The 24,091-nt window shown below is 39.2% G+C and overlaps 1 protein-coding gene across 1 annotated transcript in view; it reads right to left on the reverse strand.

Moving 5' to 3' along the window:
• The window catches only part of RFX4 (regulatory factor X4), a 76,429-nt gene continuing 52,338 nt past the window's right edge, over positions 1–24,091 (reverse strand). The window contains exons 15-19 of the mRNA XM_050969917.1: positions 20,144–20,263; positions 18,728–18,889; positions 12,426–12,588; positions 9,891–10,029; positions 1–1,265 (exon numbers count right to left, since the gene is read on the reverse strand). Of these exons, the coding sequence (XP_050825874.1) occupies positions 993–1,265; positions 9,891–10,029; positions 12,426–12,588; positions 18,728–18,889; positions 20,144–20,263 (857 nt within the window). The 3' untranslated portion in view covers positions 1–992. The remainder of the gene's footprint in view (positions 1,266–9,890; positions 10,030–12,425; positions 12,589–18,727; positions 18,890–20,143; positions 20,264–24,091) is intronic.

The following is a 24,091-nucleotide window of genomic DNA, read 5'->3' on the forward strand; positions in this document are numbered from 1 at the left end:
AAGGAAAATGTCTAAGAAAAATTCTCCCCAAAATACAATACATTTTTCCACACATACACAGTACAGAATAACTTCAAAGGCACAGCTTTGAATTTTGCTTTTGTAGACGTATAGAGAATTATCACCACGTGAAGGAATTGAGAGAACAGTTTCATACCTGACAAGAGATAATTAAGCAAATAATCATGTTTGCATTGTCATTTTCTTTATATAATTGCTTCATATCATCATATTTAACATACGTGGCTCTGAATCCAAAATCTTCCCAGTCCCCAAGTCCCTTCTTACCATGTCATTACTGACCAGAGAAGTTAGATTTTTCCAGATTGTGCAAACTCAACACAAATACATATATAATAAGAACAACTGTCAACTTAAGGCAGTGTATAATTCAATGCTACATGTCTTCTCTTTTGTAAAGATCAAACTTACTAGATCAGCAGAAAGGTGCATCAATATACAAAGTTAGGTGTAAACTGAAATCTACAGCAACACGTGTCCTTTTAAGGAACCAGACAGAGGAACTGATATGAGTAAGTGATGACTTGGCAGAATGGTTTTTAAGGAAAGCATTAAGAGTTTAAAAGAAGAACAGATGACGGAGTTTTGCTGAGGGCAAATTTCCTGTCTTTAATTCAAATTATAAATAGGTCCTCTTTCAGTACTTTTTTTTTTGTAAGACTCATTGACGTTTGTCAATAAGAGAGGGGGTAAAACTGGCTCACTCAAACTTAGAGTACACAGGGTTGTGCCAGAATTAAAAAAGGCACCGATCGGCCCAAAAAGTGGTCTAGAACAGCCCAAAAGTATTTTTCGGCTACAGAATGTTCTGTCATACTGGTCTGAAATCTGCCCATGTTAGGAACTATATTTATCTGCCCGGGATCTTTTCCATTTTCACCTCCCTTGAAAAACGTCCACAAAAAGTCCCACATGGCACGAAGCTTTTGTAACTCTTGTAAGTGGGTGGGCTCAGCTGATACCATTTATCTTCATTTAGCCCAACCTGTAGTGGCTTCCCCATTGATGTATGCAAAGCCAGGAAAGTGTTGCATGTGCTCGTATTCAGAATTCCTGCGTGTTGTCAAGGGCGCGTACATGTCACTGGAATTGCTGTATCTTGTGGAGTGCATGGAGGAGCTTGTGTAGCAGGAGTTGGCAGCTGGGACCTCTGGCCAGCGTGGAGTCACTGGTGTGGGATGCAGCCTGGGAGTACTACTCATCAAACACGGCTCCATTCTTGATGTTGGGCCATTGAAGGGGTACTAGAATTAAAAAAAAAAAAAAATGAAATTGAAGAATCATCTGCCACATCCTTCATTTTAAAATAAGGGCTGGTGGTGTCACGATTCCGTGTTTAGAAAAGCCAAAATCATATGAATTAGCAGCTATCCAACAACAAGGTACCATACTGAAGGTGAAATATCAGATAACCATTGTCTGCTGTAAACTGAAGTTTCAGGGAAAGTCTTGCAAAACAGTCACTGATTTTAAATACTTAATTAATTTATCGAAGAGCTGAGTGTATCTGGGAGGAAAAAACCAGACTGAATTAATATATCTTTTTTCTACCACTTTTACTCAAAAACTTGATATTTATTAATAATCATAAAATAAAATGTCCTAACTCTTCCACACTCAAGTGAGTTTTGAGGGAGAGGAGCAAAAGAATCTTTATTTCTGGGAAGGTGCCTTCCCTTTAAAGTGTTCACATGACATCCTGACAGTTTCTTCAGGAAAACAGTGTGGTCTGGCCCCAGAACCAGCAGCTAATTGGAGAACTTATGGAAAGAGGCAGGCAGGAGGAGAATCCTTCTAGTCCCCAGCTGTTCACAGCGACACTTGGAAACTAGAAATCAAAGTCTGACAAATGGATTCCACTAAGGAAGGACAAGATAGGAAGGAAAACAGAACAGCTTTTGCCCTCTATAGCTACAGAATGCCCAGCAACAGAAAGTAAATTGTGCTTATGAGGGCTTGCTTAGCATGTATTTATCTTATTGCCTGTCCCACAGGAGCAGATCATCTGTGTGCTGAGGAACAGCTCTCTCTGTTTTGTCCCCCTGTTATCCACACGCATCACAGAGACGGTAAGGATCCCTGTTACTCTTGGCCAGCCATATATCTTCAGAGCTTCTACATTTTACATCTTCATACCTTTTCTGGAAAAAAAGATCACATTTAACATTTCTATATCTTGGGTTGTTTGACACTGTGGTATTTCTTTAACTGGAAAGCTGTCACCAAAGCAGGACTATCACTTCTGATGCTTACAAACCTTACAAGCTGTATGCCAAAGCAGGGGCATCACTTCTCATGCTTTCAAGCCTTGCAAGTTGCATACCTAAGCTTTCTACAGCTGCAAAACCCCTTCCTCATATTTTGGAGGCTTATGGAGAGAACAGCTGGAGTAGGTATTCCTAGGAGGAGAGGTAGCAGAGATTCCCAAGGGTCTCATTACATTACCCACAGTGGATGGGCCCAGGGTTAATCAGTTGCATAAGCAACTGTTACATAAGCCCAAGGCAATTGCTGCAGTGTCTCCATGAGGAGTTTGTGCAGTCTCCCTTCAGACCACAGCCAGGAAGGCAGGCCAGCCTTGACAAACATATTTGAACAGTTCACAAGCCTCAGGCAGCTCAGAGCCACATGCTGGCCACTCCTGATTAGACAGGAGAAAAAGACTTTTTGACCAACATACTGTAGTTAGCGATTTAGCACATCGCAGCATGTCCTGGGGACACAGGCCAGTAGGCAGATGAGAGGGAAGACATCAAAGGTGTTAACTAGCCTGTACTTCTTCCCATCATCACACAGGCTGGATCTACCTGTGCTGTCACAGCTGCTGAAACGGGGTGTTAAACTTCAGCACCACCCTGGAACACGTACATTTCAACACTCTTCTGCTAATCCAGCTGCCAGAATAAGCTGTCCTGGCAACACTGACAACAGGTCTCTACAGCACCATTTAAATGTCCATCTTCACCCCAGAGAAAGTTTTTTTCAGTAGGAAAGTTCAGCAGAGCTTACATACTGAGCGGAAAAAGCTTTATATTCCTTTGAAGGAGAACCAAGTCTTCAGACTTGTTGGCTTTCCAAAAGCTTTCATTGAAGATGAGAATTTCCAATGACCAACAACGAAACTCAAGGTTTGAAGCAATATGTGGCCCAAGCTAAAAACTTTCTTTCTTGTCTTCAGTAGTGTTTTACTTGATACCAGTTATGGTGGTCTTTGCCTTTATTACCCATTGATCCATACATGAAATCACTGTAGATTCTTGTACTAAAGAGTGGTTACCTAGACTTCTCCCATAATACACCAGTGATTCTCTCTTGTCTTCTTCACAGTGAGATAATTGAGCTATTCTGTTGTTAACCGTAACAGAAGCCTTTGCCATCCTGACTCAGTGCAATTTTCCTTTGAGGTTTTGAAACAAAGGTTGTGACTTCTAACAGGGGAATTACGTGCTTTCATATTCCTTACAAACGCCAAAAGAAATCTGTCTTCAGCCTCGATAATTTGCTATTTGAAAATTTGTAGACTGCAAAAACATTCACCTACCATCAAGAAGAAGAAAATGAACTCTGGGAATATTGTGGTGGGTCCCCTTGTTGTACACAGCAATATGTGGGGAAACCACATGATGTCTTTTTGGTCGTTTGGAACCACAAAACTTGTGCCAGTGAGCCAATGAAATCTTGGCTCCCAGAATTAACTTCAGGATGCACCAAAAAAGAAAGATCTTCTTCCTCCAATGTGCAGCCCAGAGGCCATGCTTAGGCTTACTGAGAAGGCAGGGGAATGGCTCTGCATGAGGGGACAGGATACAGTGTTCTGCTTTTCCTTTTCATTGAGCACACCCGATGCAGCTGTGTTTATGAATGTGCCATGAATGTAAAAAGAATAATTGCTTGGAAATAACATGGACTCTAAATATCCAGCATTTTACAATAAATTCTGTTATGACTGAATGCAAGATGGAAAGTTTTGTAATGGTAGGTCAGCTAATCACAAATGACTCAGTGGCTTCTTTTTCCCTACAGTGAAGAGACTATTGAAAGACAATATTTTTAAAGTACTCGTTGGCCCCTGCCTGACTATTAACTCACCCAATGAAGCATCTATTCAGCCTTGTTGGAGTGTCCAAAGCAGAGCCATCTGGGCGGATGCCTGCCCATGCTGCCTGTATCACCTTTCACACTCTACATCCGGTTTAATGAAGAGTGCTTAAGCTGAACTCAAAACACTGGGGCCTAGTGATCTTTGCTAGATATAAAAGCGACATTTGTTGGAGGACTCTTGACAGGAAATTACCATTTTCTGGGTTGACTCACACTTGTTACTACTGCTGCCATTAGACCTAGACAAGAAGCCCTTTAAGCCTGTGAGACTTTGAGCAGATTATTGTTAAGGCCGTGCCCACAAAAGTAAAATTAATTCAATTTATTTTAGTATTATTTTAGAAAATACAACATTAAATATGTCTTCCCAAGAAGTGAAGGCTGAGGTTCTACAGTGAAAGGATGGAGAGTAATCGCTTTATTCTTATTTTCAACTCACCAACCAATTATTAATGGAAGTGAAAAGCTTCAATGTCCAAACAGCAAAATATTTTCCTTATGAATGTGGCTCTGACTTTACATTGTATTAGCTCCCACTTTGCTGGATGCTGTAAATTAATGTTGCATGTTAGCCACTACTTTAGGACTTGCAAGTAACACATACCAGAAACTACTGAATTGTGGAGAGCTGGCTATAAATTAACTTCATAAAAATATGCTTAAATCTTATAAAATGACATAATTGAAACTATTGATTAAAGGCATCTTTATCACCCTAAATTTACCCTTTTCTCCACAAATTGAACCTTACTGAATCTGTTAATTAAGCCGAGTGAAACTCTGAAGTCCATCTAAGGGATTTTGGTACTTTTAGGAGTGGCATTTGGAGCCTTAGAAAAATGCTATTTGTAATTATCTCAAAAGAAGACATCTGTTTCCTGTTGCATTCAATACATAATTACTTCAATTACATGCTAACAGTCTCGAGGCCCTTATGAAGCCATACAGTTGGGGAACAATGACTCTTGCTGCATGGGTGGTATTTGGGCAGTATTTCTGTCTTTCTGTCATTACCAGCTGTTTGATGACAGAGTGGTTATTGGGGAGGGTGTTATTCTTACTGCGCTGGTATGGTCATGAGTTTATAATGTGTATATGCTGGAAGATTAAGAACTTTTCCCCTTTTTTTTTTCCAAAGTAGATGAGCCAGAACAACATGAATGGACACTGAAGCATGGGCTTTGTCTGAGAGAGGATTTCTTTGGCTCCCCCATTGTCACAAACTACTGTTTTCCAGTACTGCTTCTCTTCTAGAAAATCCTGCTGCAGAGGTCTATGAAGACATGATTTAGTGGAATTGCGGCATGCAGTATTTCACAGAAAAACTGAGTAGTGCTGCATGCTGCATCCTGGGAAGTTATATGAGACCACTGCACTCCCTAGAGCAGTTCAGGAGAGTCAGAGTGATAACACTGCTTAAATTTCCTTTAACTATGGCCCAAACACTGTGCTCTGGGCCTCTGACAGGTGCAGACCTGATCTACTGCTGAACTGCTGAACAGCAGACTGTACTGCTGCAGCATTTTCCAGAGCGATTTGTTCTGCCCACGCCATGGAAGTAAATTATGATCTTCATAAATGCAGCTTAAAGGCAGCAAAAATAAACAAACAAAAAATAAATAAATAGATTCATTCTTGTCTTTAAGATAGAAGCAGCATGGTACAAAAGAAGGAATGTTGCTATGCTGCTTCTATGGCTCTCTGTCACCTGAGATCAATTGTTTGGAGATGGTTGCTCCATTTTGGAAGCGGTAAAGGAGAAAAGGTAAAATGAGGCTGTCTTTAGTGTGGCATCAAGGAGGGATTCTCAGATCTAGCTGGCTAATGTGGCAGCTTCTTGGCTGAGTCCCTCCTACCTACTCTGAGAGTCAGGTTTGCACAGAAAAGCTGGAGGGGAGCTCCAGCTCTGTCAGATTCCATGCTCAGCCCAACTGAGAGAACAGGTCATTCACAGCCTTCCCAGACTACACCTGCCCTGTAGTCCTTGGATAACGCCTGTGCACAGAGCAGCTGTCACAACAGAAACTAAGGAGATGATAACTCTAAATTCTGCAAGAGATGACAGAGAGGAGGTGAGGAAGAAATGATGCAGAATTATAATGTCTTGAATGGTGAGAGTAGATAAACAGGGAATGAATATTCACTATTCCTCATCACCCAAAAAAACCCAGGGCACCCAATGCAATAACAAGAGAATGAGTGTTTCACGCAATGCCTGACAAAGTCCATATGTACCAAAAAGCTCAAAGACAGGATAATGGAGAGTGGTTTGCTACAAAAACATCATTCCAACTGCTGCTTCCTACTGAGGATATCCTTAGGTTAGCTCTTGCCAAATGCATCATAGCTATGCTGGTAAAAGGACTGCCTGTTATTTACCCTACTTCTAAGACTTTTCCCCCACACACCTGTTTCTGTTGTTGCTAGAGATTAGACCTGGATAACTGAACGTACAGTATGATTCACTACAGCTACACATTAGGATACTTACAGTTAAAGATGTGCATCTTTATATGTTACCAGATATGTTAAGATGCATACTGCTGCAGATTATTCTAATTGTTAGTAGGTTTATTCTTCCTACTAAGAGTGTTAGCATTGAAATTTACAGATAAAGGTTACTGCAGCATGAATTAGTTTGTATCTAAGTAAAAGGTAGAACTATGTGAATTGAAATACTTTGGATAGCCTGAAAGAGGATTTAGACCTGTCCAGCCAGGATGAATGTTGCAGATAAAAGCTGTGCTCAGAAGCCAGTCAAGCCTACACTGTGACTTTGTGAAGGTGTTGTAACTCTCTAAACTCAACATAGGTTGATGAGACCTCTCAAAGGCTTACGCAAGAGTTGTTGAGTATCTTCAACCCTGGAACCTGGTACCTAAACTACAGAAGCAGAAGAAATAAAGAAGTGATGAAATAAAATCTCTGCATAGATGTGTTTATGTGCACACACACACACAAAATAATCCTCTTTTATATGATGGTGGAGTAGCATCAGAATATTGTATGCAATCCTGCACTATGACTTAGAGAATTAGGTAGTAACAGATCAATCTGTAGATCACTTTTCAGTTGTCTGCCAGGCTCCTGGCCAGTAAGCCAAGTCAAGAAATGAGCAATCAGGCCTAGAATTACAAGTAAAGAACTGTTCTGAGAATTACTCACAGATGGTGAGGGAAGAAGAAAAAATTTGGATTAAGACCAAGGTTTGAACAGACTGTTCCTGTCATCAAAAAGAGTCTTAGCCATCAGTGGAAATTAGTCAGCCAATACTGCCAGACCCCCACCTGCACTTTTTGAGATCTGTAAAGTAATAGTTAATGATAAATATTAAAGTAGTAAATACTAAAATATCTACATCTGTGTGACTTCTTCCCCAGCACAGCCTCACTCTAAAGATTCCAATGACAAAATCAAAGTTCTCAAAGTAGCTGATAAAACCTGGAGTGTGTTACTTTCTTTCATAGAAAGAGGTTGGATATGATGTTCTTCAAGACCAAAGTAGTTATTAATAGCTGCAGCTTAAACCCCACCACAACTACATGCCACCTGCTTTGGATCCTTGTCTGGGACAAGGGTTCTCCCTGAATCTATGTTTGTAGAGAATTCACCACACACACACAGATATTTTTTTTTCCCCTGTAGGAGTTAATCCCTAGACACTGTCCTAAAGAGCATGGCAGAATGGTTGCTAAAGTTGAGCCAAAGTTCTATATCTGGCCAGAATGTAGATTATAGCAAAAATTCTTTTGAAAATTATGGTCAAAGCTTCCTCTTCACAGCTGATTATACTCCCACAGCTCTGCACATTGCAGTCCCTTTGGTTTCAAGTATAGTGGCAGCTGCTGATATATTAATTGTAAATTTGGCTTCCTGTATTTTTATTTTGCAACATCACAAGTCCTACTGCAACTCCTTTCAACATGTTCCCCTCACAAAGACCACTAGAAAAAGAGCAGTTCCCTAACATCTTATTAGGGACATCTCCTGAACTTTTTTTTTTGTTAAAAGTAGTTAATAAAGGACTTATTATCAGAGCAGGCATTTTACAGATGCTAACTTAGCTTTAAAAACACTGTCAGCAAATTTTAATCAAATGTAAAGTACTTTGAAATAATTTTTCAAAAATAAGGTTCCAGATTGTAACTCTTCTCAATACAGAACAAGCACATTGATATGGTTTTTTTGGCTGTGTCCTGCTGTGTAATTCCATCTCAATTTATAAGCAGAATGAGAAAGAACATACCACATAGAAATTTAAATAATTTTTCTTTAAAGTGTGATCATTAAAGTGTAGCTGTTCTTCATATGTGTTCAGGACAGTTCAAAGACTAGCAAGAGAGGAAAAAATGATCTGACGTCTGCACTTGCAGAGACAGCCTACTATGGTATGAAAGATATTTGCCTGAGTTCAATGTTTGCTACTGCTTGCATACTGCATGTTAACCAGGATATGAGTAAACTAAAAATGTGTTGATCTTGATTTGCTTTACTTGTTTCTTGAGATAACAGGGTAAGACCTATACTGACAAATGGAGGAACACAAACCTGTCCCAGGACACTGCACTTCAATGTTCATTCACTTTCCTGCTGAAGATAGAGCAGCTGCAAAAACCCTCAGACAAAGCCAGACACCTCATGTAATCTGACAGACCAGGTGCTACACAAATGGGTGAGAAGTTGAAGCTTGTCCTTTCCATAAGCCATTGTTGAGCCGCTCCAAATGAGCATCTTGGGTTTGTACAGATCTCAAAAAGCTTTAAGGAGATCAATACCATGTTTCTTATATTAACGCTAGGAAAAATGAAGCAAAAAAAAAGAGAAATAACTCCTCTAAGGTCATGTGGCAGATTGACTCCGAAGACCAGAATAAGATGCAGCTTTTGTGTGCTCAGTTTCAAAGAGCTACCAAATTCATTTGCATCTGGTATGAAACTGTTGTAGTCCCGTGATGACAGTTAAACATGGCAGTGTCTTATACTCTTTTTTAAATTTTGGGCAGAGGGTAAGTGGTGCTATGTGAGTGGAAGTGGAATACCCCGATGCCATCACCTTCTGCCTGTGTCTGCCCTTTGCCAGTCTTCCAGCAGAGAGCAGCTGCCTACACTGAGGAAGCACCAACTGCATGAGGTACTAAAGCCCTCCAACAGGGGCACTACTTTGGAACTCTTGCCAGATTTGATCTTCATACCTCATCTGTGCTAGCTCCTACTGGCTCAGCTTTGTGAGGTGGAAGAGTTTTTGGTATAATTTCTAAGCATTTTAGTAGGAGACCATAGGATACAGATTAAAAAACCTCTGCAGTGGTGTCCTGAATTTATTCAAACTATATGCAGAACTCACTGTTATGGCAAATTCCTAAACATGGGGCAGCCTCAAAAACAGAGACCCCACAAGAATTCACTATGGCCTCTGCATATTTAGCTAAATGAAAACACTTTTATATCTTCTTAGGGATTTCTTCCTGCTCCCGACTCCTAAGAATTATACAAATAGTTATATTTGTTTTTGCTTTAGCTACTCCTTAAAACAGAAACAGATCCAGACTACTGGATTTTAGAGTTAACACTTTATACTGACAATCTAAAGCTACTTCTGATCTCCACTGAAATTAAAAGATACCTAGGTAATATTAGAAAATCAAAAAAAGAGGAGCCATCAACAACTAGATAGCTTATTGATTCAGGCAGCTAATATGCTGATAAATTTAAAAACTGAATTATTTGAAATGTTATAACAACTATCATCAAGTAATAAATGGAGATTACCTGTGAAGAGCTTCTGTGGTAAGCTGAGTAGTGAAGTGGTCCAGAAATAGCTGTATCATGTGATAAGGATGGATACTGACTCTGCATTGGATGAGGATGCTGGTTGCTATAGCTACCATAGTTGTAACTTCCTGTGTATCTAAAATACATCAAAAACCACTTTTAGTATGCACAATAATTTATTCCCACTAATCATTCCCCAACTTTCATGAAACATACCTTTTTATTTTTTTAATAGGAGGATGATATTTAAATCTTTTTTTAAAATTATATTTTCCAGCTCAGATGGGAAGCAGATGCCACTAGTGAAAGTGTGTGTCCAGCACAACATCAAATAGAGAGATTCAGCCTGTTTCTGTGACTAATTTTAAACTGCAGACTCAGTTCTGCACTTTCTGAGAAGAAAGTGTCTTTCCCTTTTATCGTTATCTAATGCCATGTTCCCAGTAAATTGCTATCCTGGCTGAGGAAGTATGGTAAGCCCTGACTTGAAGAACTACAATGAGTTCAGCCACCTCCTTGTACTTTAGTCAGATGTTCCTTTTTGGGAGGGAGAGAAGTGAATTAGTTTGGATCTGAAGCCTACAATCTTCAACTTTAGCACAGCCAACTCAATAAGGGAGAGTGATGTGAGGTTGGAGAACCTGTCTACTTTCTTTGTTGAATCCCAGACACCTGCCTAGAGACATCCAGAGGCATAGGAGGGAGCAGTTTCCTTAGCTAATAAGTCAGTGTTAGCTTCTGTTGTTTGAGCCATTCACTAGCAGAAGATGCATGAACACTTTCTGCAATCTCTCCAGTTTTGTGAACGTGTGACCATCTAATCTTTGTTGTCTTTCAGAAAAGACAACATTTTAAACACCTAGATTAAAATCTTTCATCAAATCACCATAATCCAACACCAGAGGCAAGAGATACCTGCAGAAGCAACAAATTCTCACATATACACACAGATACATGTAACATAGACACTGCCTTACTGTGGTCTGTTCTAAGTCTTGAACACTCTTAGCTCCTGAACCTCTGTGCTGCTCTATTTCTGCCTCCACCTAACAGTCATATTTTTGGATAAGAAAGATATTCCCTCTCTCCTTATCCAGGTTTTCCCAGTAAGAGCTTAGTAATGACATTCAGATATCTAAACCTAATCACATCCAAGATGGAATAAAAAGCAAGGTTCAAATTAATCTACCAATACCCTTCCAAACAGTTTAGAGTCTTTCACACTGGGAAAACACTTCTGCAAAGTTAATGAGTTTGCAACAAGACTGAGGAACACAGTAAAACCTTTTGAACCTCTTGCATCATAGCACCACCTGGGCATTTGCTGATCTTGCTACATTGTCTATTCCTTCTCCATCAATCAGTTTGTGACTTGTGTTTTAGTTATGGATATCTGTGAGTTATGCACTGAATCAAATGAGGATGGCACAGAAGAAATGCTGCTAACTGAAAACAGCACTGAGAGCTTTAGCAACTGTCTGAAGTTTTTCCAGAAGAAATAATGTTACATAAATTTATACCTGTAATTGTTTTCATGGAGAGCCTTGAGCAAATTTTGGTGATGGAGAATATTAGAATATTATGGTGATAATGTGTCTGTATGATCAAACTGTGGACATTTTTTATCTGCAGGTTAACAGTAGTCATTGAATCACAATAGTAGTCATTGAATCACTGAGGTTGGAAGGGACCTGTGAAGTCTATCTAGTCTAAGCCCCCTGCTCAAAGCAGGGTCCATGAGAGTAGCCTGCCCAGAATCATGTCCAGCTGGAGTCTGTACATCAGCAAGGATGGAAACTCCATAGCTTTTCTGGGCAGCCTGCCCCAGTGTTTGATCACACTTATATTAAAACAACATTTTTTGTTTTATGTTTTAACAGAATTTCTCGTACTTCTATTTGTGCTTGTCCTGTCATTAAATATTGCTGAAAGGCACCTGTCTCTCTCTTCTTTACATCCCCCCAGCAGGTATTTATATACACTGATAAGACCCTCCCTAAGCCCTCTCTGCCTGATGCTAAATAACCTCAGCTCTCTCAGTCTCTCTTTGTATGACAGATGGTCCCGTCCCACCATCATCACTGAAGTGGCCCTTTTCTGGACTTAGTCCAGTATGCCTGCGTCTGTCTGATACTGGGGAGCACAGAATTGGATCCAGATGTGGTCTCAGCAGTGCTGAGCAAAAGAGAAGAGTCACCTCTCCCAACACATGGTAGAGTGGGGCTGTTCTCTAGGCACATCTAGTTTTTTCAAACATGGCACAGGAAAACAGGAATCAGAGTAGAAATCTACTTAAGCCTTCTCTTTTAGAAAATATCCTCCAGGCCTACTGCAGTTTTGAAGAGAATTAAATGAGATTATAAAACTAAGACATAACGTAATTATAGAATAGCAACAACAGCCAAAGAATTATGATACCAGCTACATCAAGAAACAGCTTTCACTGTACTTAAAAAAAACACTTAAGCAGAATTTCATCCAAATCCCACCAAAAACACATCAGAAAACCCGAGGCACTGGGAAGTGCCTTACCCATGTTCTTCTCTGTGGGGATAAACAGGTATGCGGTGGGTGACGGATGATGAAGGTACGTGTGGGCTCCTCATGCAGGGCAGCTGTTGGGAATTCTCAGCAGGTGACCCAGCAGCTGTTGTCACAGTGTAGGTGAGTGACCATGTGTAGGATTGCATAGCCCCTGCAGACAGAGAGGAGCCAGAGGAACACAGTAAACATGGGCTGTCATCCACAGAGGTGCCATGCCTTGAGACAGTTATAGGAAAACAACCAAACAGGCAATGACCATGGAAAGTGCACTGACCGAAGTTAATAGACCAGTCGTATCTGAGGCATACATATCAACACATATACATCATTTGGAGCATGCAAGGATCCAGAAGAATGAAATGCATCTGGAATGCTCACACTGTGGACTTCCAGTGTGGTGTTGAAATAATTTTGCAGAAAAAAACCAAAACCCTAGAATAGGACTTAGAAATGGAAGAACACCAATGCTAAGATTTCTCAGGCACGATGCACCAAACCCTGGGGTCTCTCTCATATGGAGAGGGCTGCTGGCCTGCTCAGCTCTGAGGCCTGGACTGAGGCAGGAAGTACAATCAGAACAATGAAGGGTTAGAAAAAAATTAGTGTTATGCAAATAAATATCTTGAATCCTTTTGCAGTTTGTGTCTGTTCCACCCAACGAGGTACCAGCCCTTGTAGTGGCAACACTACAAAGATCCCCAAATTAGGACAAGTAGACAGACTTGGCTAGAAATAGCTAGAAATAGCCTAGTCATTTCCTTCCTGCAAATAATGTTTCTTTCTTTTAGTGGCAGTAGAGGCTGGACTTAATTTGTTTTTGTCATGTAGAGGGTTTGTGGGAAGAGCAAAGCAAAGAAGTGGGTTTTCCATTTGCTTAGAAGGTGCTGAGTTTTTTAATCATCCTGATCCCTTCCAGGCAGGAACTCCAGTTTCATGAGCCAGCTGCTGAGAAACCTTTGTCCTTTGCACACACCCCTTTCACTCAGGAGGCTGAGAGATCCATTGTTCCAGTATAACATAGCTCTTGCTGGAGGTCATGACCATACTGGCTGAGATTACCCTGCAAATGAGGACCAGAACACTGAATTTAACCCAATAAGAACACTAGTTTGGGGGTCTCTGGGCATTCTTGACTCTTTTTCTTCAGCTAATAGGAATTGCAGGAGGTGACTCAGTTTTTTTCAGTATGGATTCTAGGACTTCCTGTAGCATGAAAGGGCTTAATTCAGAGGGGGAAGTGATTTTACTCCCAGGTCTGTGTCTACTCCATGGGTTTAGGAAATGAAAAGCCTTTCGAATTTGCATAATTTTCTTCAGGTGTATGTGATTTTATTTGACAAAATCAGGCAATTTTTTTTTTTTTGTGGGAAATGCTTAATTCTGCAACTGAGTGAAGGCATTCTGAGCTTTGCAATGTAAGTCCAACTTGAAATACTTTAGCAGGATGTGATTTGGTGCTCTTACAATACAAAACCTTGGATGTGTTATGGCCAAGAGTATTTGTGATAAGTCTGTTGTCACATGCCTGCATTTTCTGCCACTGACTCTTGAATTTTCTGTCTTCATCTCCTCCCAGTGCAGAGGACCACTGAGATCCCCAAGACCCGAGAAGAAAAGCTAGCTCCTGTTGCCATGGTCAAATAAACATTCATGGCTCCTTTAGTTGGGAAAACATTTAAGGAAGCCTACCTTTACTAAAAAATACAGTTTAGGTGCAAGGGACCAGATGTACTTATGCAGTTACCAAAGAGCTTCATTTGAAAACAAAAGAGTTTTGAAACTATCAACAACTTGTCTACAGAATATCTTAATGAAGTATTTCAATTTCAAAAGGTCAACATATTTTCCCAGTTTTATCTTCCAAAACAAAATTTGCAACGCTCTTTCAAAGCAGGCCTAAATGCAAAAGGCAAAAACAAAGAGAAAGGAAAGGACAACAAGGAAAGAGGGTAAAAAACCCCAAATGTTTATTTTCAGGTACCATTATTGTTTGGGGGTTTTTTCCTACTTTTTCACTTCACTATAAAACAAAAGTTTTACTTTCACCTGATTTTATTTTTTCCAACAAAAAACTGGCTAATGATCCAAAAATCTCATGACCTTCCTACTTCTAGTAAGTAATAGAGCCAAAAGACCCTTTGCATTTTATCAAATATAGTGACTTGTTTCAGACATTGTGACAATCACCTTTTCTTTTTTTGAAAAATAGTGGGGATCTTATCATAGTCTAATGAAAATGAGAGAGTCCAGGACAGCAAGTTGTTTCATGTGTGACCTGTCAGAAGTCAAATTCCTTGGATGAGAGATGTCACTCCTGGTGTCAGCCACCTCAGTTCAACTTTAAAATAAATGGTTGGAGAGTAACAAGCTTTGTGCTTGTCCAGATGTCACAGAAACAAATGTAGAAAGTAGGTCTTGCACTGGGAGAGCTGTGAATATCTTTGTTTAATTCTCCTAACCAAAAATTGTTTGAGGTACTACAGGATAGTACCTTACACAGCTGCTTGAGGGAATACTCCCTTTCTTTTGCAAGTTATGGATTAGAAACAAAAGTACGTTGGGTTTTACTCTGGATTTACAGAATGACAGAAAGCAGTGCAAATATTTTTCTCAGAATGTCCCGGTGAACCTACAGTTGCCTCACCTCTCTTTGCCTTTGTGGAAGGGATGGTATTATTTTCAGGGACCTTACTATGAATACAGTCAGGAAAGATGGAAGATGGCTACAGATTTCCAGACTGTGTGTAAGTACATATGAGGTCAACCAGGATACTGCCAATGTTGTGGTGGGTGGAAGAGGAGGAATGAGTTAAGTGTGAAAGGTTTCCATAGTTAGCTTTCTAATATCTGCCTAGGTCTCGGTCCTTTATGACTAATCCTCAGCTGGTTGCAGAATTGAACTCCAAGAAATGAAGTCTCTTTTAGATATGACTGAACCCAACTGAACTGCTTTTTTGAAATAAGCAGAAACAATAGCGATTGAGCAACGATTTGCTCTGCTTTGTGTTCTGAACATGCAGGGTTTGATTAAAATAGGAAAACTCATTTATTATCACTCTTTTTTCTTTTCTCCTAAAAAAAGGAAAAGTTATTTTGAGGATACTAACCAACAGGCCATTTGATCTGTAGGGGAGCCAAATATAAATGGAACTGCTATTAGTCCTACAACAGCCCTGTTGACGTTGATGCCATCATGTACACCAGTGCAGAGAAAACCCAGAAGATGCTTCACAATGCTGCATGTTATATCTGCTTTAGGCTGGAACAAACGACCACCAAGACACAGTGAGACACTCCCAGCACTGTGCATTATGCCTGACAGTCAGCAGTACTGCCAACTTCAAGCAGTCAGAAATCCAGAGTCAGAACCCCATTCTGTTCCCACACAAAAAACACATCACCTATAAAGCTTCAAAAAAACACAAGCCCTTCCATTTGAAGGGAAAAATTGCCTTTTGAAATTGAAACCTTAGAGTTTTGCATTCTGCAGCTATGAGAATTGAATTCTAATTGTTGAGAAAGAGCTGATGTTCTCAAATACTCATATGAGTCCAGGAGCTTAAGCTTTAGGAAAAGAACCAAAAATTTGTTCTACTCATACACACAAATATAAGAGGGGCTAGATCTGTGCCAGTATTCCCAGAATTTTAATAAGGCCAGACTTGGAAGAACAGTGACTTTTAATGACCATTGCTGACCTGATGACTTATTTCATGCATAGATTTCTTAAAACTGAGCAGCAAACTGCACAGATTACTAAGATATGAGGAACTAACAATTTAGAGTTCATTTTGGGTTGCCTAAAAACAATTGCATTGGCAAATGAGTAATCAGAGCTTTAAGAGAGAACAGCATAGTCAGCCCTATAGCTATCACTTTTACTACAATATTGTTGCAGTTTCAACAATCATTAATCTGGCCTTTGTAGCTTCGAAGGGAAGAAGGCTAATTAGCCTTTTAACTGTCTAGTAACCTAACAAAAAGTTTTAAATAAGATGTTACTGGTGCCATGAAGGATGCCACAGAGTGATACATAGGATTTACCTTTCTTTTGCTCAGTATCATGTCATTGCAACAGTTTAATTTGTTGGTTTTGTACTGACCACTGACTGAAGGCAAAAAGGTTAAAATACAAGTTTAATAGTTAACTTTTATTGCTAATGTCACAAGCAAGAAAGAGTTAATGATGCCCTAAAGAGGGAAACTGAGAGCTAATGGTGACCAATGGAACTAGCTCTCAAGATCTGCAAAGCATTTGTAGAATTTTACATTTACCTCATAAAAGACACATAAGAAAATAAATAGTGTGGTATTTCCAGAACAGACATTCTTGTCTCAAAATATTCTACATAATGCCACAGATCTGTATGTAAAGTAGTTTGAGTGTATGTAATACATCTCAGCACTCCTATTTTAAAGTGTAGCAATCTCCTTTAGTTGAGATACAGTTGTTATTTTTGTGTTGCTTTATGTGAATATAACACTGCATTCCACAGTTTACAAACTAAAAAGCAAACAAAAACGAATCCATCTATACGATGAACATGGGAAATAGAGGTACTACTAATTAAGAAAAAACAAATAGCCACATATTCATATTTAATGTTAACCAGAGCATTACTTGCATTGACAAATTTGGCTTGTGCAAGTAAAAAATTATTTTCACTCTCTCAAAAGTGAGACTGCACCAGACCATAGGAGTAAAATGCAATTCAACCAAATGAAAGCATTTAAAACAAACTAAAAATGAAAAGCAGAGAAAAAAAGAATGAAGATGATCAGAAATAGCTTTCTTGCCTAAAAAGTTCTAGTATGGGAACAACTGTGGTCTTTCAATACCTGAAGGAAAAGATGGAAAGGGACTTCTTACCAGGCCCTGTAGTGACAGGACAAGGGCAAATGGCTTTTGGTTAACTGTTATATGACAGTCACATGGAGTTATGGTATCTGCAGCCCAAACACAAGTCCCTCAGACCTCCATTCCAGTCAATGGCCCTGGAGAACACACACCCTTCTTTCCGGTCCTTTCTTTCTGCATATAGCCCTGCATCATACTAAGTTCTGGTTCTGGCACCACAACCATCCCACAATGCCTACAGATCAAGTACCACACAACATGAATGTTTCAGCAAGAGTCAAACAACCTCACCACCTTCACTGTCACCTGGACCGAAGCCGTGTGGTCACCTACCCTGTCTATGAATCATCTGTCTCTTGTCTATTTATCCTGAGGGATAAATACTTCCTTTCCCTCCTAACTATTGTATTGCCTCCAACAGTGAAAAATCTTAAGTTGTGAAGCAGGGACAAATATTTTTAAATCTCATTCCAGCACAACATGCATTGTGCTTCCCTGTGGCGCCTTTGAAAACATGAAAAACATTTTTCAGAAAGATTTATTAGTTCTTTAGCAACTGCCAAATTCTCTAACATGGTAAATCATCACTTTATGACATTCTTTCAAGAAGATCTTGTAACTTTTCTAGTACATCACAAAAGTGATAGTTTCCACATTCTGATTATACATCCTATTTAATGAGGAGCAGCAAAGCTGGAATTTCACTGCCTGAAATGCCTTCTGAAAGTCACTCACATTTTTGGCTTTTTTTCCACGAATTAAGAGAACACTGTCTTTTGATCATACAGAAAGACTGTCCTACCCACATCCAAAAGGTAATGAGTTTTGCTCTAGAGGACAGAGGATGTTGGCCATTTATGCAACTCAAACAAAGAGCTGGCTTTATTCTTACTATTTTCTGTCAATCCTACCCACAAGTTTAAGCTGTCCCTTAAGTGCAGATTTTTCTCATTTGTGGGCCCATCAGAATACAACCACCTTATCAGCTGCTGTAATTAAGTATGACACTGAAAATAGGCTTCAAACATGTAATTCCTTATCTCTAACATCAATTGATGAAAGTTGTCAGCAATGTGATTCCCAAGAGAAAAGTGCACAGCTATTTAAACATATTTGGATGTTAAATATGTTGAAAGATACCCATCTGTCCCTTTACCAGCCAGGAATTTCGGAACCATTAGTGATTTTGGATTTTGCAAACCTCACTAAACTTGCAATATTTGGCCTGCTTCCTTCAGGCATATAAAACATCCAAACATTAGATCTTTTTCCTGGTAGACTACACATCATGTGTGGATACAGTGAGAACAGATTTCTGTCTTCAGAAGGCTTCTAATATCTTGCAAGCCAATACACCATATTCTGAGGCTCAGTTTTAGGAGACCAAGCGCAAAAGCCCTCAGGCAGATTTATCTGACAGAAGCCAACCTACCTGTAGTAGCTGTTATGCTGCCATACTCTGGGGACTGGTTATTGATGGGTGATGGGGCAGAGGGCACGTCCACAGAGGTGGCAGATTTAGCTGGGGAGAATGGCGCTGGTGAGGGAGTTGGAGCAACTGGTTCACTGAGAATAATTTCTTCTCGTATTTCTGCTGCAGAACGAGAGAAAACCCATCAAACATAGCTAAAGGTAGAGTTAAGGAACACTGAGAAACTTAAAAAAATAATGCAAGCAGTTAGGTACTGCAGTGTGTATTTCAATAAATACAGAGCAGGAACAAATCTTTGAAAGAAGTACTTCCATAATATTCACCATTACAACCTTCATTGTACCTCCAGAAGACCTCTTAAAGGAAAGAGCAATTTTTCCTGTTGCATAGGCAGGAAACTGGTGCATGGACAGCTCAAGTGTTATACTCCTATAATGTACTATTACATATCTAAAATTAGGAGTCTGGTCTGAGTTAGGCATTCCTATGCTTTCTAGAGACATTGGAAAGAAACAGAAGTCTCTAGAGCATTCCTGTGACTTTGGGCCATGATCTTCTTCCTTTGTTGACTAAAAAAGGAGGATATTCTGGATAGGTTAAACTGCTAAAAGTATGTGGAAAATATGTAAGAATAAGCAACTTGTTTGTCAAAACCTCAAGAGGTTATGGCAGGGCAATGAATTAAATTCAAGTGTTGCACCATTCAGAAGACAGTACCCTAATCACTGAATTGTTTTTCTTCCCATAAATCTACAGGGTGATAAATTAAGCCACAGCTAAAATGGAGAATGAAACTTTCAAAGATGACAGAGATGCTTAATGTGCCAAAATTAATGGGAGATGGAAGTAAGGAAGATCACAGAGGACCTCTCATACAAGGGGTTGCCCAGAGCAGAAAAAACTAAAAACGATCCCTGCTTGCTTCTGTTCTGGCAAGGCATTGTAGAGTGGAGCAGGACTCAGAATCTCCTCCTGTACAGCCACTTAGAACGTAAGTGTACCAGAACAACAGCTTTGCCATTTGTCTTTTCTCAACTCCTGCTACCTCTTCCTCTTATTTAGACTGGTACAAATCCACTGATATCAGTGAATGTATTAACACTGAGTCCATTGAAATTCAATGGCGGCTTAGAAAGATTAACTAAGATAAAAGGTTCAGTACAAAAATTTCTTACTGAAACACAAAGTAAGTGCTTAGGAATGGGGTTTCAGACATCCAGAGTGACACTGTGAGGCAGGCAGTTCTCTTTCAGAATTAACCAGGGATGCTTCCCAAATAATTTATTTCATGACAGAAGTGCTTTGCTCCTGGATAAGCCTCAACAGGTTAGATAAGGATAAAGATATGTCATAACATAAAAAGTAGAAAAAACAGTGGAATAAAACAACAAATAGTGAATGAAAGAACAGATTCACCTGTGCTTCCTTCTCCCTTCATTGCTCTCATTAGATCATTAGCTTTCTCCTGACAATGGAGTGATTCTAGCAGGTACAATACGTAGTCATCGAACATCAAGTGAATAAGGTGAAAAGACCCTGGTAATAAAGTGAACAAATAAAAAAAGCCATTGACTGTCTCAATACACTCATTAAACCAATTATTACAGTACTCAACACAAACAGCCCTGAATAAGGCTCTCTCCATGTACTGAAATATCTCTCTTACTCAAGGTAAGAGAGGTCAAAGTAAAACAAGGGAGTAGCAAACTGTTCATTCCTAGATTTATACTGGCTTCTACAACCAGGTGTGGTTTAGGGTGCAAGAAGACTACCTAACTGAGAGCTGCCACTTGAAGGATTCTTCTTCTCCTACATTAGCACTGAATTTTTTTGCCAATTGCACTACAGTAGAATTGTTTCCTACTGTTTAAAGGACGTATCATTTTCTGTCAGAAGTAGAATCTCAAGCTGGCTGCCTGGTATGAATTTTGGAACTACCTGCACAGAAGGAAAGTGAGTTGCTTCCCATAATTTATAAAGCATACGTATCAGAGATGGTGAAGAAATGTTTGCCCTAGATCACAAATCACAAGGAAAAAAAAAAAAAAAAAAGATGTGTAAGAAGAGACCGCAGATATATTTTGGGGGACAAAGTAAGAGAAGCACAACATCAGAGCTAAGAAGCTAAGACATTGTGCTGTGCCCTCCTGAAAGGACTAACACCCATCTGCAGGGGGACACTGACAAGTATCACTGACAAGTATCAATTTATGCAACAGACTCCATGACATTATGTACCTGTAGTAGTTCCAGACAGGACTTTATCATACAATGGGTTTGGTTTTTTAAAGCTCTTTTGTTCATTTAGACTTTCCCAGAGTATTTAACACATGTTCATTTACATCACTAAGTAACTCTGACACATAAAGTACAATGAGGTTAAAATAATAGCTCATCCAGCAGCTAGCTTAAATCAGAGGAAAGTTTCTATCTCATCATCTGAGACAGAAACAAAGATCAACTGCTGCCAGACCAAAAAAAACCCCAAAGTACCTCATGTGGAGGTATTCCTTTGCAAATTCCGTTATTGTATTTGAGGAGAAATATTTTCGTGGGGAAAAAAGTTTGGTTTATTTTGAGATATTAGCTTTTATCACAATGAAGCACAACTACCCCTACTCCAACTAATGTATTCAAACATGCTGTTGTAGGGCAGAAGTGGTTTGAAAGATCAATAACCTTATTCAATTCTAGCAGGCAGTTCAGCTTTCAGAGTAGGTTTGAGCACATTCTTTTTCTTTGTGACCCTGATGGTCTTTGTGTTTCGTTCTCCCCTTCCATGCCTGCATGGTTTTGTTGTCACTGATATGAGCTGGGCACACACACTGGGACATGAGCATGTGCCCCTGTGCTTTTAGGAAAGGCAGCACAGAAACAGGATACACCTGACTGCAAGACCTTTGCCAGGGGGAGGCAATCTCTGGCTGCTGGTGAACCTGAAGCATCCAGTTATTTGTTTCATGTGACTAAGCAGATCAAAATGGTAACAGGTTTCGCCAGACTTTCAAGGGTAAAAAGTGGGGATCTTCACTTAAGTACTGCAGAGAACCTGTTTTTAAAAATCCTGTGGGCTCAAAGTCTTGCTGAATGAAGTCCTATTCAATTTAGCAATGCAATAAAGACAGCAGACATGGCTGAGCACCTTGTTACTGACCTAGGATTTCCCCAGTTGAAACCGAGATTTTCAAGAATCTCCACAAAATGCTCACTCTTCTCTTGACTTTACAGTTTTTCAGTGGGAAGTTTCTATTGACTCTAGTGCAGTTAATACTGAGAAGTAACTTCAAGGTAAGAAAAACAGGCTAAAATCCTGGCAAACTTCATGTAGTGGTATAAAGCTCAGGGTGTTTAATATTTTCCATCAAACATCTTACTCACCCTTTATTTGAAAAAAAGGAAAGTTGCTTGTATTTTCATAAAAATATCTGGAAGTGCAAACTCTAAACACTGTAGTGCTAGCAAGCAAACAACAAGAACCCAAGATCTGGTATTTTAAAAAATGTCTTTGTTTTTGGGGGGTCTAATGCTTTATGTTGAAGACTTGGGGTTGGCAATAGTGAATGCAGCATTTAAAAACACTCCAGTGCCCTTGTCACTCTTTTGAATTTCTCTCTTCCTCCCCTATTATTTCTCCCACTGTGTATTTTTAAGCTCTGCAATGGGTTTTTGAGCCCAGAATTTGCATGAAAGACACCAGACAAACAAGGTTTTGGTACTGAGTGCAATGAATGCAATATTTTTATATTTTTGAGTAAGTCAAATGAAATGTAAGCTATAAAGTGAAACTGATATCAGGGCATGCATTTCAGTCTCACAGCGAATGGCTATTCAGCACAGTGTACCATAATTTATTCTGTGTTTGCAAGCTACTGTTTCTCACATGAAACTGTCGGGTTCTTTCAAGACTAAGTACAGAAACAGATCCGGTTGTAAGCAGCAAATCAATAATTTCTTTAGGAAAAGGTAAGAAGTCATTCAAGAGACTGTAGGTACAACAAAAAATAGCACTTGGCTCCAATTTTCAGGGGTTAACAGAAATCATGGCAATGCCCAGCTAAGGCACAGTAAGTATCAGCATCTATAAAGAGATACAGCAATTATGTGTAAATAGCAAAACAACAGTGAGCTTTCCAGATCTGGAGAAAATAATGGAGTTTCTTACTAATTAGTTACTTTATACACTGGGTGTATTACCCAAACATTGCCACCAACTGTGCCTTTGATATGCATATACAGAAAAGAGGGAGGCAGGCAGAAAGAGAAAAAAGAGAGAGGAAGCAAGAGAGAGAGCAGCTTTTCTTTTCTGCCAGAGATTGTTTCAACCTGCCCATGTCACATTGCTTAAAAGCTTTGCAAATCAAATCTTTGTGCCAGTCACTCCAGTGCCATTTCCTTCAATCAGATTTTGGGATCATCTGTTTCAAAGGTAACAATATACTGTACTGTACATAATAAAGATCCAACCATCTAACACATTATTTCACTTTAAAAAAAATTACACTGTGAGCATCTGAGTCTACATTTGTTTAAGGTAGAAAAATTAATTACAAATCAGTCCACTGAAATAGTTCCCAATGCAGTAAAAATGCAAAACTTTTTATCTAAGTTAAGAGCAAAGGTATATTATGTGTGAATATTTAGAACAGTAAATCAGTCTTTGTTTCTCTCCACAGAACTCACTTAATAGATAAATAATTCAGAAAACCTAGAAAGAACTGTATAAATTATGTGCAGGAAAGTTTCTGCCATCTAGCTCTGAGCTTTTTACATTCAGGGGTTATTCTTTTGGAACTTGCTCAACTCTAATTCACAAACAATATGTCAAATGGCTTTGCAGTGAAAGAATAGCATCATTAATGTAGATTATTATAAATTTGTGTCCATAGCTAAATAAAATTTATGGCACTTGTGTAGGGATAACCCAGGCTGCTGCCTGATAGGATAAGGATATGGTTTTGATGTTCAAAACTTCAGGGCTCCTCCTGCCTCCACTAGCATTGCACCTGAACATGTTTGTGGTTTTTGCTGAAAATTATAATCACCTTGGGGACACTCACTACCCTGATGTCATTAATGCCTGTTTGGAAAACTCTTTTACAGTGGAAATGAAAAAAATTTATATATATTTTATAATATATAAACATATTATAAAAATAAATATTACACGTATTATAAATATATAAAATGTATTAAAAATTTCATATTATATCTCACTGAGAGTACCCCAATTTATACTACTAGATGGTTCTAAAAGCATAAAGGACACCAAAGCTCAGCCAGCAGAAAACCTTGCAGCTGTTGTTCAATGCAATACCCATATAAAACCATTCTTTATTGCTCTTTCTAGAAACATATTCAGACAAA

Source organism: Serinus canaria, chromosome 1A (assembly GCF_022539315.1).
Source record: "Serinus canaria isolate serCan28SL12 chromosome 1A, serCan2020, whole genome shotgun sequence".
In the NCBI taxonomy this organism is placed as follows: domain Eukaryota; kingdom Metazoa; phylum Chordata; class Aves; order Passeriformes; family Fringillidae; genus Serinus; species Serinus canaria.